Source organism: Hippoglossus stenolepis, chromosome 3, assembly GCF_022539355.2.
Source record: "Hippoglossus stenolepis isolate QCI-W04-F060 chromosome 3, HSTE1.2, whole genome shotgun sequence".
In the NCBI taxonomy this organism is placed as follows: Eukaryota; Metazoa; Chordata; class Actinopteri; order Pleuronectiformes; family Pleuronectidae; genus Hippoglossus; species Hippoglossus stenolepis.
The window spans coordinates 17,532,764-17,547,315 of record NC_061485.1 but is presented as its reverse complement, the minus strand read 5'-3'; the positions used below and the strand labels follow the sequence as shown (position 1 = coordinate 17,547,315).

The window sequence follows — 14,552 nt, the reverse complement described above, 5'->3', positions numbered from 1 at the left end:
ACATTGTTAAAGCTACAGATACAATCAGAAGCACTGTGCAGCCACAATCTCCCACAAGCTTCACATGCAATGTTAGGAAGTTAATAAAAAAGCCACTGCAGGTTTTTTCATCTGATTAAAACAGGAGATCTCCATTCTAGAAAATTCACTTCAGTCTTTCAAGAGAAAAGCAAGTAGTTCTCATTGTTTCCCTCATAATGTCCCCGCCTCCATTTGATAACATATCTATGAACCCTGACTGATTCAGAGTAATCTTATCAAAATACAGTATGGCATCAATATTTATTTAGTTTTTACAGTTAGAAAGATTCAAGAGGTTTTAACTGATTTCCTGTATTGGGACACTGAGTACAAATTATTCAGTGTATTTCATACTTTTAGCATATTTGTCTTGTTTACATGTGAAACAACAGTAGATTTGATTGTAAACAAAACATCGTGAACACAAGCTCGGTTTTTGAAAAAGCTTTAACTGCAGCATTTAAATACAATATTTTGAAAAACTGGAAAACAAGGCTCTACCATGAGACTATCTACATTACAACATGGAAAATGTTCAAACACCAAGTGAGAACCTGTTACTATTTAGTTCCAGGGTTAAGCAGTAGCCTGTTGACAAGTTCACATGTGAGGTTAACATAGCTGTTGTCAGTCTGAGTCTTGGTAACGGTGCTGTGCTTTGTAAGAACAACTGTTAAGCCCTCTCCTCCGCAGAACGACTGACTGGTCCATTCATCTGCCAGCGTGTTCCGTCTATCGATTCTTGTGCTTGGTCGTGGACATTCACTGCTGAGTCATCTTGGCTGCTTCGGCTTTTATTAGCGAGATAAGTTCCAGGTTAATTAGAAACACAAAGCGGAGACCTGCGATCTGAAGAGACAGACACAGTATGTTAGGGCCTTGCATGGCTCAGTACCACTTGAACACATCATGGTAGTTAAATTTGAAATCTTATACGACTTGGTTGGACCACAAACACACCTCCACCACTGAGTTGTTATTGAGTTTCCACTTGTTGCCTGACAGGACTGGTCTGCCATCAATGTAAATGGGTCGTCTGCCCTCGTTGGCGATGAAGAAGTCACCATTATTCTTCAGTTTAATAATTCCTGTAAACGGCAACACGCAGAGTAACCATCATATTTTTATTTCATTACATAACGATTTGTAGATGATTGGTAGGTATGTTTTCTGTCAACAGATATTACAGGTTTAGGTCATTAAACTATTTTCAGACATGAAATCCTAAGTTTCCCTTTCACATATGAAGAAAGCAGCAGGAGATTGTCCAAAACAATCAGGCGAGGGTTGAATGAGTTTACTCACCTTGTTTTCTTGATATTTTCCAGGCTGGTCCTTCTAGTGACAGATCCACATCTATCTGTTTGTCCTTGGTCGCCCTACCCAACGTAATCTGTGTAAAAAAAACAATTAGCATCCCAGTGAAAATACATCGTCACAGATAAAGAAATCCCTTTTACTATATGCTTCTGTTTTCGCCTCACTGATGTGTGCATTGCATCACCGTTACAATTGACAGGAGATTAATTACCTCTCTTGATCTCATGAGGTAGCGTACCATTCGCCCTCGTAGTGCTGCCAGTGTCTGGTTGTCAAAGTCAGGCATGCTCATCCCTGGGGACACATATGAACATTAATTAGTTCCACCAGACTAAATTAGAACAAATAATAAAAGCCATAAGCTTGACCTTGGCAAGAGGAACTTTACATACCTGTGATACTGTCCACCAGAACCTGCCAACGAGGCAGCTCCTGCTCTAACTGTCTGATCTCCCTCTTCTGGTGCCGATCAGAAATCATCAGCTCTGAGAAAGAAGATAAGGACAATTTAAATTCATGTTGTGCAATGATGATAAAATCCATTAGGACATTTCTGTCTATAATTACAATGTAATAGACAATACGTTTCCTAAATAATGACTTCTTACCATGTTCCAAAACTTCATCTCTGCTCTCCCTGCGTGAAAAGAAACATGATCAGTTTTGATAACTCATGGACACACAATATTTTACAGAATAGTGAGTAGATGGGAAAAAAACACAAATACTGAAAAATTAAAGACTGTCTTACTTTAACTTTACGTCATCAACCATCTGCTCAGCATCAGAGAAGTTGAGGACCTGGTCACCTTTAGGAAGAGGCTGGACTGCAACACACAATCGAAACCAACAAAGCCATTAAATATAGAGCCCATCACATTTTTTCCCAAAACGGACACTAGGGGCTTTCTCATACATCAAAATGACAACCATCAATAACAGTGAATTAGTGCAGGCATATTAGCAATTCACAGCAGTATAACAGTATGTATATGAAACCAAAATAGAAGTTTCTCATAAAAATGTCTGTCTATTTGCACAGAAAAACCAAACCACATTAATGGTAAATGTACCAATATTGGTAGAAATGGGTGGGAAATTAAACTCACCACTCTGGTCATCCAGTAGGTAGTACTGCTTTAACAGCTGCCAGTGCACCAGTAGGCTCTTGGGAGTGCGCGATGGGTGAAAGACACCAGGGTGTTTGCTAAGAAGCTCTTGGAACACGTCCAGTTTAGGCTGACTGGTCTGTTTGATGACAAATTTGGTAAATAGCTTATGAGTACAGATGTTAAATGAGTAAATTCATGTGATGGATCATTTTTTTCCAAAGAAACAATTTCACATACCGAACCAATCTTGGCCAGCAGTGCCTCCTCAGCCTGACTGAAAAGGGCTTTACTTTGAATTGCTGCAATGGCCTCTGGGTGAAGCTGCCGCATGGCCTGCCATGCCAGCCTAACCAGACAGACAACAAATAGAATGAGATTCAAAGATACTGAAGTGTCATCAACAAGTGAATTATAGAGACTGGGAACAGGAGGTTAATGTAGGATCACTGCTCTCTTAGCCTCTTACTTTGAGATGACAGGATCGTAGAGCAGAGCGTACCACCTCTCTTTAATCTCCCGCAAAGTGAAACGACAGCTGAACTTGACCCCCAGATGAACTGAGGTTAAATCTGTTGTCTAGAGAAAGACAAAAATACAAGAGCTGTGGTATGAACGTCACACATTGGGGATTCATAAAGTGACAGATTAATACAAGAAACTAGTCACAGAATTCTTCAACAATATGGCAATGATTGTAATTTTTGAACTCCTCACCTGCAGCACTGCATTAATAAGGAGCAGATCATCAGTGGATTTCCACCGCCCCAGGTCTTTGGTGATATGTAGAGGTTGCTTGCTTTTCTTCACTCTTTTGGTGATGGGTGGAGGGTTTATTACCATGGCGAGAGGTGGTGTGAGAGTGGTTCCTGACTTTGTCACCTGACATCATGTATCAAAGGTACATAAATCATCCATTGCACCTTTACAAGCTCTATTGCAGCCATTGCTTCCTGATGAAATCTGTGGATTTCATGGTCATACAAACCTTTTTTTTCTCACAAGATGAAAGTTCATTCGCTGGACAGCGGACAGGCTCAATGACAGGAGGGCCTTTGACTCTGCTAGATGACTTCACAAGACTGCTTTCTACGAGCTCATCATCAAACTTCTTCCTCTTTATCGACCTGGGGACATTATTTTGTCAACATTATTGAAGCACTACACATCACATCTATTTACACACACACACACACACATATATATATATGTGTGTGTATGTATTATTGCCAACAAAACTATGCTACTGCACAGCTGGACTGACTGTAAAATATATAAGGAAATATATCAAACCTGGAAGAACTTCTACGTTTGGGAACACCACTGCCAAATGCTTGTGTTGCTGTCCTTTTCATATCTTTTACTCCGAGCGACTCTTCGTCCTCTGACCGACTCTGGGCACCTGAGACTGCCATAGATGCACCAACCACAGGGTCACCTGCTTGCATCTGTTACATCACACAACACATCAGGGAATCATTCAGATGTCTCCGTGTAGACTCAGGACACGGTTTGACTAGACATCCTTACTGTATGTATGTATGTATGTATGTATGTATATCATCAGTCCATAAAACAGAAGCGTTTCCTTAGTCTAGAATGCAGACAACTGTGAAACATTGAGCAGGAGATTTATGCAAGAATGAGGTGATCAGAGGCTCTGGATTTACATCCTGGTACCTAATAAATGGAGTGAGGAGTAATCGTGAATACGTCGGCCTATGCTTGATTATCGATGTTATCCCATGACAGTGATCATGCTAACGTGATGTTTGCCCTTTAGCTCAAGCAGAAACACATGTTAAAAAGCACATACTACGTCCCAGAGTACATCATTCAATTCCCTGTTTTTCTTTTATATGTGTGTGAGACTCATGTCGAGGCTGTGTGTTTGTTTAGCATGAGTGGAAGTCAAGAGGATGGACAGGCTAATCAACTTAGCCACGTCTTTTGTTTACATCCAACGTTAGCCGCAGCCTCTCCCGCTGCCTTCAATAAGCAGCATTTAGCATGGTATGAATCGCAGTGGTGGGTAATAGAGCCGACATACACACTGTGTCAGTACAGTCTGCTTGGTTAGACGATGATATCTGATCGTAAACCATCCGAATCTGCTGGTTTGTGCTGATAAGCTAGCACAAGCTAAGCTAAGACGGAAGCTAACGATAGTTGATTAGCAAGCTAATGCAAACAGCTGCAGTCTCGTTACTGACCTTTTCTTGTTAGTTTTCTACGTTATGATATCCGGTCCGTTAACTGGAGTCTGTAGTCTGTCGGTACTTGTTATCAGCAGCGTGTTCGCTTCCTACATGACGAACTGGCTACACGAGTTTATGGATTTGACGTAGGTCTGTTAGCATTAGCTTCTCCGCTACTTTCCACTTGTGAGCTCTGATCACGGAGCTGTAGCGCCACCTCCTGGACTGGAGTTTAGACACTCGCTGATTTAACTCTCACACGATTTTATTTGATACATTTTATAACCTGTTCCTCTTTCTGTCTTTGCTTATTGAAAATTCACACACACAAGTTGCCCCTGTTGTCACGATTAGAGCCTGATCAATGTGGATTTTATGGGTTGATGCTGACACTGATATATATATTAGAGGATATAGTTTGTAGTGCAGTTATACTGTATTATAGGACAGCTGATTCCAGTATTATATGAATCCCATTTATATCAATGAGGCATCTCTGTATAATGTAATATAATGTATAATGACGACACATTTAAATCAAGTCCTCGATGAAATTTCCATAAACTGAACATTATAACCTTCATGATGGGAGGATTTATTATAGGACTGTTGCATTAGGCTGGATTGGTTTTAACTGCCAACTGAATGTATAACTACCAGTAAGATTTAAAATAAACGAAAGTCTCCGTAGTCCGAGGACATCCCCTCACATCATTAAAGAAAATGGTACAGTTACACTTTACACACAGGGTTATTCTTCCAACCACAGCCCTGTGGTTCTTTTCCCTTTTCCCTACAGGAACCCAAAGTTTTCCAGTGTTGTTGGAGGACTACGGTTTTTCCAGTTCCAGTGCAGAAAGCCGCACTTTAATGACGTTTCTCCCATGGTCCATTTCTCAACAGTCAAATATTGATCCAATACGGTGTTTAGCTTCGTAGTAATTCCATGTCTAACTTCTAAAAGTGCACAGAACTAATAAACACGTGTGTGTAAGTCAGGAGCTACATCAAGTCTACGTTAAACTCTTCTGCCTAAGACATCACCTGCTGCGTGAGTTCTCCTTTCGCCAGCTTCCAGAAAACTTCCATCACAGAGCTCATTCATATTTGGCATAAATTGGTCTAAGGTTTTGGAGCTTATGTCAAATTTTGACTGAATCTCTAATATTTAAACAGCATGACTTCTGTTTTGAGGTGGAGCTGCAGTGAAACATAATCGTTCCGTGACAGGACGAGAAGATGTGATGAACGACGCTGTGCAGTGGTTTTTGTGGAGTGATTATTGACCCACAGCTCACACTCAGTCCACATGTCACAGGAACCTTTGATTCTCAGCACCGTGCTTCCTAGAAACTACTGCCTACGTGCACAGTGGTTGTTCCCTGGCATCAAACGAATGACTTATTCCAACGTGATAAGTCAGACCTATGATCTGATGATTTAAATGCTGAGGTAGAACAAAGAAACAGGTGATAATGTGGATATAACCTGGATTCTCATTGATTCACTTGAATAAAACCAACACATTGAAACAAGTGCAACTTGAAACCTTTTATTGACGTTTACAGTAACAGTTCCAAAGTGTGTTAAATTAAAAATAAATACAGAAGCTTACCAAGTTTACAGAATGCTGATATATCACTCATAAGTTTTAGTTGTAAAAAACAAGACAAATTAAAGACATTGTGCTGCACTAATCAATCGAGGCGTATATTTACATTTTAGAGACAAATACAGACATTTACAAAGCCTGAGTGCAGACTAGCCTACTTTTCCAGATTTCAGTGGCACTACATGTCTCCCTACACAGGAATCATTTCAACAGCTGCCATTTCTTTTCAAAAATAAAAGGAACCGGTCACAAAAAGTTTTTCACCACAAGCACCAAAATACACTTTTCACTGATCATATCTACACAACTCTCTCACAGTAGCTGGAGGTATTAGAAACAGTGTCTCCATGTGCCATGTGTCTAAGGTTCTGATAACAATCATTTACACCGTCTATCTCAGATTTAAAGAGAAATAAAACATACAAACACGCTCCTTTTTGCCGGATCACGACAGGAAATTGTTGATACTGCTGCACTGTACGGTTCATAATCAGATTCAGGCAGCGCTACCAGATTCTGAAATAACTCAGCTTCAAATTCTTTACATATTGCAAGTCCATGAAGTGTACCCCGCTTTGACTCAATGAACATCTGAGTGAACTGTGTTGGAGATCCCTAACTTAAATCAAATCAGTCAAATACTTAAGTGCTTAACGGTGATTTCATTAAAATACACAGCTTTAAATTTGGAGCTACACCGCACCCCGTGGAAGTTTTAGTGATGAGTCGTTGCTCCTCCTTTGTTCATTTGTCCTTTTCCACATGTCGGCCTCTGCAGCCGCGGTGACAGGTACGCAGGGCTTTGGTCTGAGTTGTGTTGAAGGTTAAAGGTCTGCTCTGATATGATCCACTGTGTGCGGCGGGCTCACGGTTCCTGTGGTGGCTCCGCCTGCCAGTGTTCCTTGCTGCCGGGAGGACTCACGTTCACGTAACTGATCAGCTTGGGGGGAGCAGGTCATCGTTCGATAAACTGGAGGCTAATGACATTGTCAGGAACTAGAAGCGTCCGTGTCATGGCCTTCACGGAAACCCCTTCTGGGTCCGGCTTCACATCGAACTCTACAAGGATCTAATAAGAGAGGAATCAGATAAAAATAGATTTACTACAGGGTGAAAAATAATATCAAGTGGGCGTCATGGGAGAAAGTGTTGGAAAGTGACTCTAATCTGAAACCCAGGATTAAGTAATCAAATGAAAGCGTTAGGAGCAGGATTTGTACAATGGCTTAAAACACATTCTTTAACTTTCACATTATTCCAAAGGGCAGTAAGATGATTTGTGGGAAACGCAGCAGTTTGTGACAAACTGTATTAAATCGTAAACAATCTAAATCACTTGTTGATCGTTCCAGTAATCTGTAACATGCAGCATGTGGCACAATCTTATTTCTTCCATCAAGGAGGCTGTGTTTTCATTGCCGTCTGTCTGTTCGTCTGTTCCGGGATTACTCAAAATCTACTGAACCGATTTCCATGAAAATATGTGGAGGGAGTCGCGCATGACCCAAGGAAGAACTCAGCGGGTCCAGGAAGTTTTTGTTTTCTTTCTTTTACATGACGAGATAGGGCGTTAGACTTGGTGGAGGCCTACGCCCTCCGAGTGTCCTAGTTTCAATTGTCAGTTTTCATGAAAGATTTAATACTTAGTTAATCTCTAAATGTAAATGAACTGTTTTATTTGATTGTTTTTTTTCTTCCTTTTACTAATGTGTCTGTTTTCCTTTTCTTTTGCATTTACTTTTAAATGATGTTGTATTATCTTATCTGCTGTCTTTGATTTTAAATGACATTGTATGTATTTGCTTATTGTGTTTAAAGGTTTGTATCCTTGTTTAAATAATAATAATTATTATACTGCGATGACACTGCTTACAGTACCTTAAGCCTCTTCTTATAAATGTTACATTGTGTGCAATTTTTAGAATAACTGACTAAGCGATTAATAATATTTAGAAATATTCTGATATTCAACAAGTAATCAGACAGTGAGTCAGTGCATCTTAGCTGTAATGTGAAAGTTCCTGGATTTATTACCTTCTGTCCTTTTTCACTAAGATCACTTGACTCAGGTCTGGATTAAAGCCAGATTGGACTCTTCTGATTTTAAAGGCTAACTCTATTCTCTCAAAGTCTTAATAAAAATAAAGTCCAGCCTACTCACCCTGGCAAGGGCGAGATAGAGCTCCAGCTCGGCGATACGACGACCTATGCAGCTGCGTTTTCCCACGCCAAACGGTAGAGAGGCGTACGGGTGGTGAGCCGGGTCCTTGTTCAGCCATCGATGAGGCTGGAATTCATCTGGATTACGAAACACTGCCGGATCCCGTGAGGTTGCATATTGGCAGAGGGTGATCAGAGTCTGGATGGAAACATGTAATGGTTAGATGTGACATATTGCAAAGGTGAACCATTCATGTAAAATCCATCCATAGCAAAGACTCTTTCAAATGTGACCAAATGGCATGTGCCAGAGTTTGAGTGTGAATATGCACTTATTCCCTCACATTTTTAGGGATGAGGTAGCCTCCAACCTGGATGTCTGTTTCTGGGATGACCCGTGCATTTGCAGGAATAACCGGGTACAACCTGAAAAAGAAAGTACAATACTGTAAGCATAATTCAACTTCGAAAAAATCAGATGTTTGTCTGCAAAATGACTGCAACCTCTCCACTTATACCTGAGCACTTCTTTGACTGTGGCCTTCAGGAGAGGCATGTGAGCAACATCTGCTGCCTCCGCTACCCTCCGACCCTCCAGCGCGCTCAACACCTCACTCCGGAGCGAGGCCTGCAGCTCAGGGTGACGGGACAGCTCATACAGGGACCAGGACATCGTGCTGGAGATCTGAAAAAACACGGCGACACAAGAGTTTTTACAAACTGTCGGACGGAACACGGTGAAAAAGGTGACGGAGGGATCGTTCGTACCGTGTCAACTCCTGCAAGGAGCAGCTCTGTGACGTTGCTGTAGACAGTCTTTATGGGCAGGCCCGTCTGGGACAGGAAGTAGGTGAGATAACGGCCCTCCACCTTTTCTCCACGAGCAATTTTCTCTGCCTCGGTTGTCAGCCGCTGGTCGATATGACCTTTTGCTACAGGAACAGATATCATTTGACATTATGTGTCGGTAAATGTGGAAGAGACTCGCTCACATAAGGCTGCTTAGACCAAGCAGTACATTTTCAGCTTTCTAGGGCGTATTTTTATTAGGTTAGGGTCAAGTTATCTTTCTTGATAAAAGCCTTGATGATTATATCCAAATTCTCTTTTGAACTTGAGGTCTCTATTTTCCAAATTTGAAGGAAAATAACAACTATTAAGTCGATCACAACCAGAGTTTGATCATTAAGCTGATGTTCAGCATCAAGACTTCACATTTTGTTACAGCGCAGAGGATATTGTAGTGCGTGAGGGCTAAGGACTTTAATCTCCTGCTTCCTGATCCAGTGATTATTCTAAACATGTTTGATTTCGAAGTCTTAGATCTGGATAAGTCTTAATGTACTGGGGAGAGTAAGTGGGATGACAACCCGGCGATGAGTGGATCCAGCAACGGCCAATTAGAACTGAGGGGAATGGAAGGAATTTCATCACATTAAGTGTGGAAAGACATTCACACTTTTGTTTCGGTTCCACATGAGGTGCTCGCTCGTGTAGTGCATCTTTAGTGTCTCTATAATATACTCTAGCAATTGATAGATTTAGTTTGTATATTTCACATATTCTGACTTTAAAAAGCATTTTCTTTGCAATGAAATATTAAAAGGAAAATTCTAACAAATAGACGTATTGTTTCCAAGTTTGCACATTTCCAATATAAAACTTCAGATGATGCTTAGGAGAATGAACCTACCGAAATCAAACATGTAGTCCCAGCACTGACAGAAGACGTTCCAAGGTTTAGGGAACAGCTTGTGCATCCAGCTGGGCATGGCCATAGTAAGAAGCGTCATCACAAACATGGTGTTGATCGACTGGATGAAACGTTCTGTCTCTTCAGGAACCACGGGATCCAGGCAACCAATTCTGGACTCAAACAACACGGAGGAAATACCTGTTGAAAAAAAATAGAGACACAAAATTATATAATATTGTATTTTGATTAGTCCATCAGGATAAAAGAGTAAAGAATAAACATTATGGTTCCGTTTAGAAATATGAAGCAATAACACTACAAACAAAAAGAGCTTTTTTTATCTGAAAATAAAGAACATGGTAGAATATTGGACGCTTCAAAACTGGAAACTTGGTTTCAGTGTTTAAATCTATATATTGTAAATATGAGCGAGACATTTGATCTCCTTTGGTTTCTCTTTAAATGTCACAATCCAGCTTCTACTCAACAATACAGTCATTTTGGTGACGTTACAGAGTAAATGTTTGAGACGTGTGCAGTCACCAGATGTGTTTAGTCTGGACAAAATCTGACAGTAAAATAAATGAATGCAACTCTGTCCTCCTGCAAGGAGAACTGCAGGAGCACAGAGGGAAAGAGGCCATACCCTCAGGCAATTTTCTTTCTTTCTCAAACTGAGAAACTTGACTGTAAATATCTGACAAACTTTGCCTCTTAAATCACAGTTGGAAAACGATGAACACAGAAAAGCTGCGTACCAAGGTACATTTACTGATGTTCTATATTATAAGTGCAATTTGAAAGTACTCACTACTTGAGTATTTCCATTTCAATGAATATTTCAACCTAATTCTTTTAAAGGGAACATTGTACTTCCATACATCCATTCATCAATCCATCCCTGGCCACATTTTCCATCTTCTCCTGCTGGATCCTGAGGCGTTCTCAGGCCACATGGGATATGAAATCCCTACACAAAGTTATAGTTCTACCTCAGGCTCTCTTTCTTTTGGATGAATCTGTTAATCTTCCAACAGTTGGCACCCAGGAGGCATCCTAATCAGATGCCCAAGCCAACTGGGTCTTTTCGACTTGAAGGAGCAGCGACTTTACTTGGAGCTCCTCACCCTATCTCTAAGGCTGAACCCAGTCGCCCTACACAGGAAAGTAATTTCGGCCGCTTGTATCTATGTTGTTATTCTTTCTGTCACTAACATGAGTTCATGACCATTTGAGGTCTGGACCAGAGATCGACTGCTAAATCTAAAGCTTTGCCTTCTGGCAATGTCCGCATTAACGCTTGTGTTGTCGCAAATCCGCCTGTCAATCTCCCGCTCTATCCTACACTCACTCAGAAACAAGACCCTGATATAGGAAGCAATTCACCACCAAAGGTAATATCTTTGCTTACTGTAAGATTTACATAGACAACACATGATCAATATATCATTATGCACTCTGATGCAGTTTTAGGTTAAACTATTCATTGGTATGTAAAGGTGGCTAAATTATATAAATTATATCAGCACTTCAACCAAATATAACTGCTTACACCAGGATTGGTGGCCTACAATTGTTGCGCTTTTAACAGTGCAGCTGGTTTTTGGTTCAAGTAGTTTGACCTAAAACCAGCAGCGCTGTTCAAAGCGTCATCCTCACTACCATCTGACATCAGACACCTCAGCAAAAAGAGCCGTTCCAGCCAACACATTAGAGAGATCAGTGTAATATGTGTTCAATAATTGAATATGGCCCATGACGGTTGTTTAAATGATCCTTTGGCAGGAAAAACATTCTCAACGCCTGACTTACACAGTAAAACATCAGTAACAATTAGCTAATATATACAAAATAATGACATGACACCCCATTCTGGCCACTGTACTTCATGAGTACTTGTACTACTTTACGAGTGATCCTGCTTTGCTTTTAAGTTTAAGTATAACTTTATTAAAAAAGCCCTGTCAACTCTTTAACTCCAATAAAACCATTTGAGTAGTTTTTCCAGCCCTGGGAAGGTGAGACAAAGGTTACTCCTCAATGTTCTAAGGTGGAAATGTTGATATAATTATAGGATGTCAGGCTCTGACAGGCATTTGTATTTAAAATGTCAGTGATATCACATTATACTGCCCGCTGCATGCGGCTGGCACTAATTACCAATGTTTACATGGTGTCATACACCCTGCACAGATACATGACATTTCCACTCATCAGACTGGGTGAAACCTTACCCTCGAGGCCGAAGCGATAGAACTCGCTGGCGATATCAGTGACGAGGCCTCCGGGGCGTCTGCTGAGGCGAAGTTTGGCAATGAGGTCACTGACCACGCTGTTCAGGGTTTCATCGTAAGCTTCCACTGCCTTCGGCCGCAGCATGTGCTTCCCCAGGAGGCTTCTCACCGCCTGCCACTCCTCCCCCTCACTGCGAACACACCACGAAGACTGTCATGAATTTGTACGCACAGCTGGATTATTGGACTTTATGGTTTCAAGAGGGAGCTTTGAAATGGTCTTATCCAATCTCTTCATTCACAGTTAGGAAAAAAAACGTGTAAAACATTATTAGCTTTTCTGCCTGGATCAAAAAAAGTTTCATGTAAGTGGATGAAATAAATTGAGATGAGGATGGTGCTTCCTCTTTGTTGTTCTCAGTTACATCAGAAAGGTCATAAACCTTTTAACACTGTCTTAAGATTCAGGTCTGCTGAGAGAGGATAGGACAAAAGCTTAGACAGAAAAGTTTGACAAGTCAGAGGATATTTCAGCACTCACGATGTCAAGAGTCCGTAGTGATGTCCCCTGAGCTTCCTGTAATCCTTCCAGGAGGAGAGGTCGGAGCGCATGGGGTGCTGGCCCTCCTGCCTCAGCACCTGCTCGATGAGCGCCGGGTCAGCCACGTGAACTGTCAGGATGGGGCCGAAGCTGGCCTTCCACATGGGACCATAGCGCTTCAACCCTTCAAGCTGCATGGCACACGAGACAGAGGGTTAAAAAACCCTGCAGGCTACACAAGATGACTTGCATTATCTTTGCTCTTTATAGTTTAAAGCCCAGTGCAGGAGTATTTGTGACATGTTTTACACAGAGACACTGCACAGTAACAGACATGTTTAGATTTATTTTAAACATTACAATTATACAATACAGAGGAATTTCAATAAAAAAAGTTTTTTGCTTCACTCGGACGACCGTTTCTGTGCTGGAAGATGTGTGCGTGTGGAGTTTGACCCTATAGAGGGTTGTTCCATATGCATCTGCTATGTGCTCACTTTACATCGGAGTTTAAAACGTGTGCGTACAGGCTCGTCTTGTTTTGTGACATCATATCTCATTTGGAAGCCAATCAGCGTGCAGCATGCAACTTGCACTATTGAGACACCTCCAGTGCACATTCACTGAGATTAGACATTTGAAGTGAAGGAGGAGACATTGACATTTTGTGTGTGGTGAATGGAAACATTTGCATATTCACAGATTCTGGTTTTATCACTGGGGTATGAGGATCAGCATAGATGTGGCTTTAAGAAATTATAGCAACTAAATTGAACATTTCGAAGAAAAACCATATAAAACACAAAGACATAAAGCAGAGAAGTAATACAAGTCTTTAAACTTATCTGAAAGCATTTTTTAAATAATCCATATAATACTGTTCACTATATATTGTCATATTCTTGTTTTTTTCCCCAAAAACCTAGAGGTAATAAAAAGCCATTCATTGTGCCCTCCTTAATCTCCTGTGCATCGGTATGATTTCTATTTAAAAAATGCAGAAAGTGTACTATTCGTCTGTTTAACACTGTTCTCCTCTTTAATTTCATCCATGTTTTGCACTTTTGTCCTCCTACCTGTAACTCGTGAAGCCTGGACAGCCCCCGTTTGGCGAACAGGTCCCAGGCGAAGCTGGCCACGGACGGTCCGGGCATGTCGTCCAGGGTCCTCAGGTCCTTGGCACCGTGCGCAGCGGCCGACGCGCCCTCGGCCCATCTCTCCATCCACTTGACCAGGGGGAAGGCGCTCCGGCCGGATATTCGAAGAGCTTGCTGCAGCATCCTTCTCACTGGGGTCATGGAGCGGTGGCCGGACGCGGCTCACTCGGATGTCGGTGCTCATTTTGTCTCCCCCGGCTGCAGCCTCTATTTATAACGCGCGACCTGCTCCTCGAACCTGCGGGAGATAAAGCCGCAAAATTGTTCTCATTTTGGGCCAATCATGGGTGTAAATGCGGCGCAGGCCCCTCCCCCGCCCGGATGAGAGGGCGAGGGCGTGAGCCGGGAAGGTGTGTCCAATCAGAGGGCCGCGCTCAGGCCATCCCAGACACAGGCTCACGGAGGCCCTGGATAAATAATCCATGACTTCTCTGTTACCGCTCAGGCTTATCTCTGCACCTGTGAGGCAACCCGCTCTCTCACAGTCCAGCAGACGCAGGCATG

The 14,552-nt window shown here is 41.8% G+C and overlaps 2 protein-coding genes across 2 annotated transcripts; both read right to left on the bottom strand.

The window, feature by feature from the left end:
* Nucleotides 1-263: 263 nt before the first annotated feature.
* mcrs1 (microspherule protein 1) lies at nt 264-4,871 on the bottom strand. Its single transcript, XM_035153090.1, has 14 exons — nt 4,664-4,871; nt 3,744-3,898; nt 3,439-3,577; nt 3,168-3,332; nt 2,920-3,029; nt 2,691-2,799; nt 2,451-2,589; nt 2,093-2,168; nt 1,950-1,978; nt 1,734-1,826; nt 1,553-1,635; nt 1,327-1,414; nt 982-1,109; nt 264-870 (listed from the first exon to the last, which is right to left on the bottom strand). Exons 2-14 carry the CDS (start codon nt 3,896-3,898, stop codon nt 784-786), a joined length of 1,401 nt encoding a protein of 466 aa, XP_035008981.1. The 5' UTR covers nt 4,664-4,871; the 3' UTR covers nt 264-783.
* Nucleotides 4,872-6,184: 1,313 nt separating this feature from the next.
* LOC118104984 (25-hydroxyvitamin D-1 alpha hydroxylase, mitochondrial) lies at nt 6,185-14,350 on the bottom strand. The gene is made up of 9 exons (XM_035152327.2): nt 13,968-14,350; nt 12,892-13,082; nt 12,351-12,541; nt 10,114-10,314; nt 9,189-9,352; nt 8,939-9,105; nt 8,765-8,846; nt 8,422-8,619; nt 6,185-7,329 (listed from the first exon to the last, which is right to left on the bottom strand). Exons 1-9 carry the CDS (start codon nt 14,187-14,189, stop codon nt 7,216-7,218), a joined length of 1,530 nt encoding a protein of 509 aa, XP_035008218.1. The 5' UTR covers nt 14,190-14,350; the 3' UTR covers nt 6,185-7,215.
* Between the last annotated feature and the right edge of the window lie 202 nt (nt 14,351-14,552).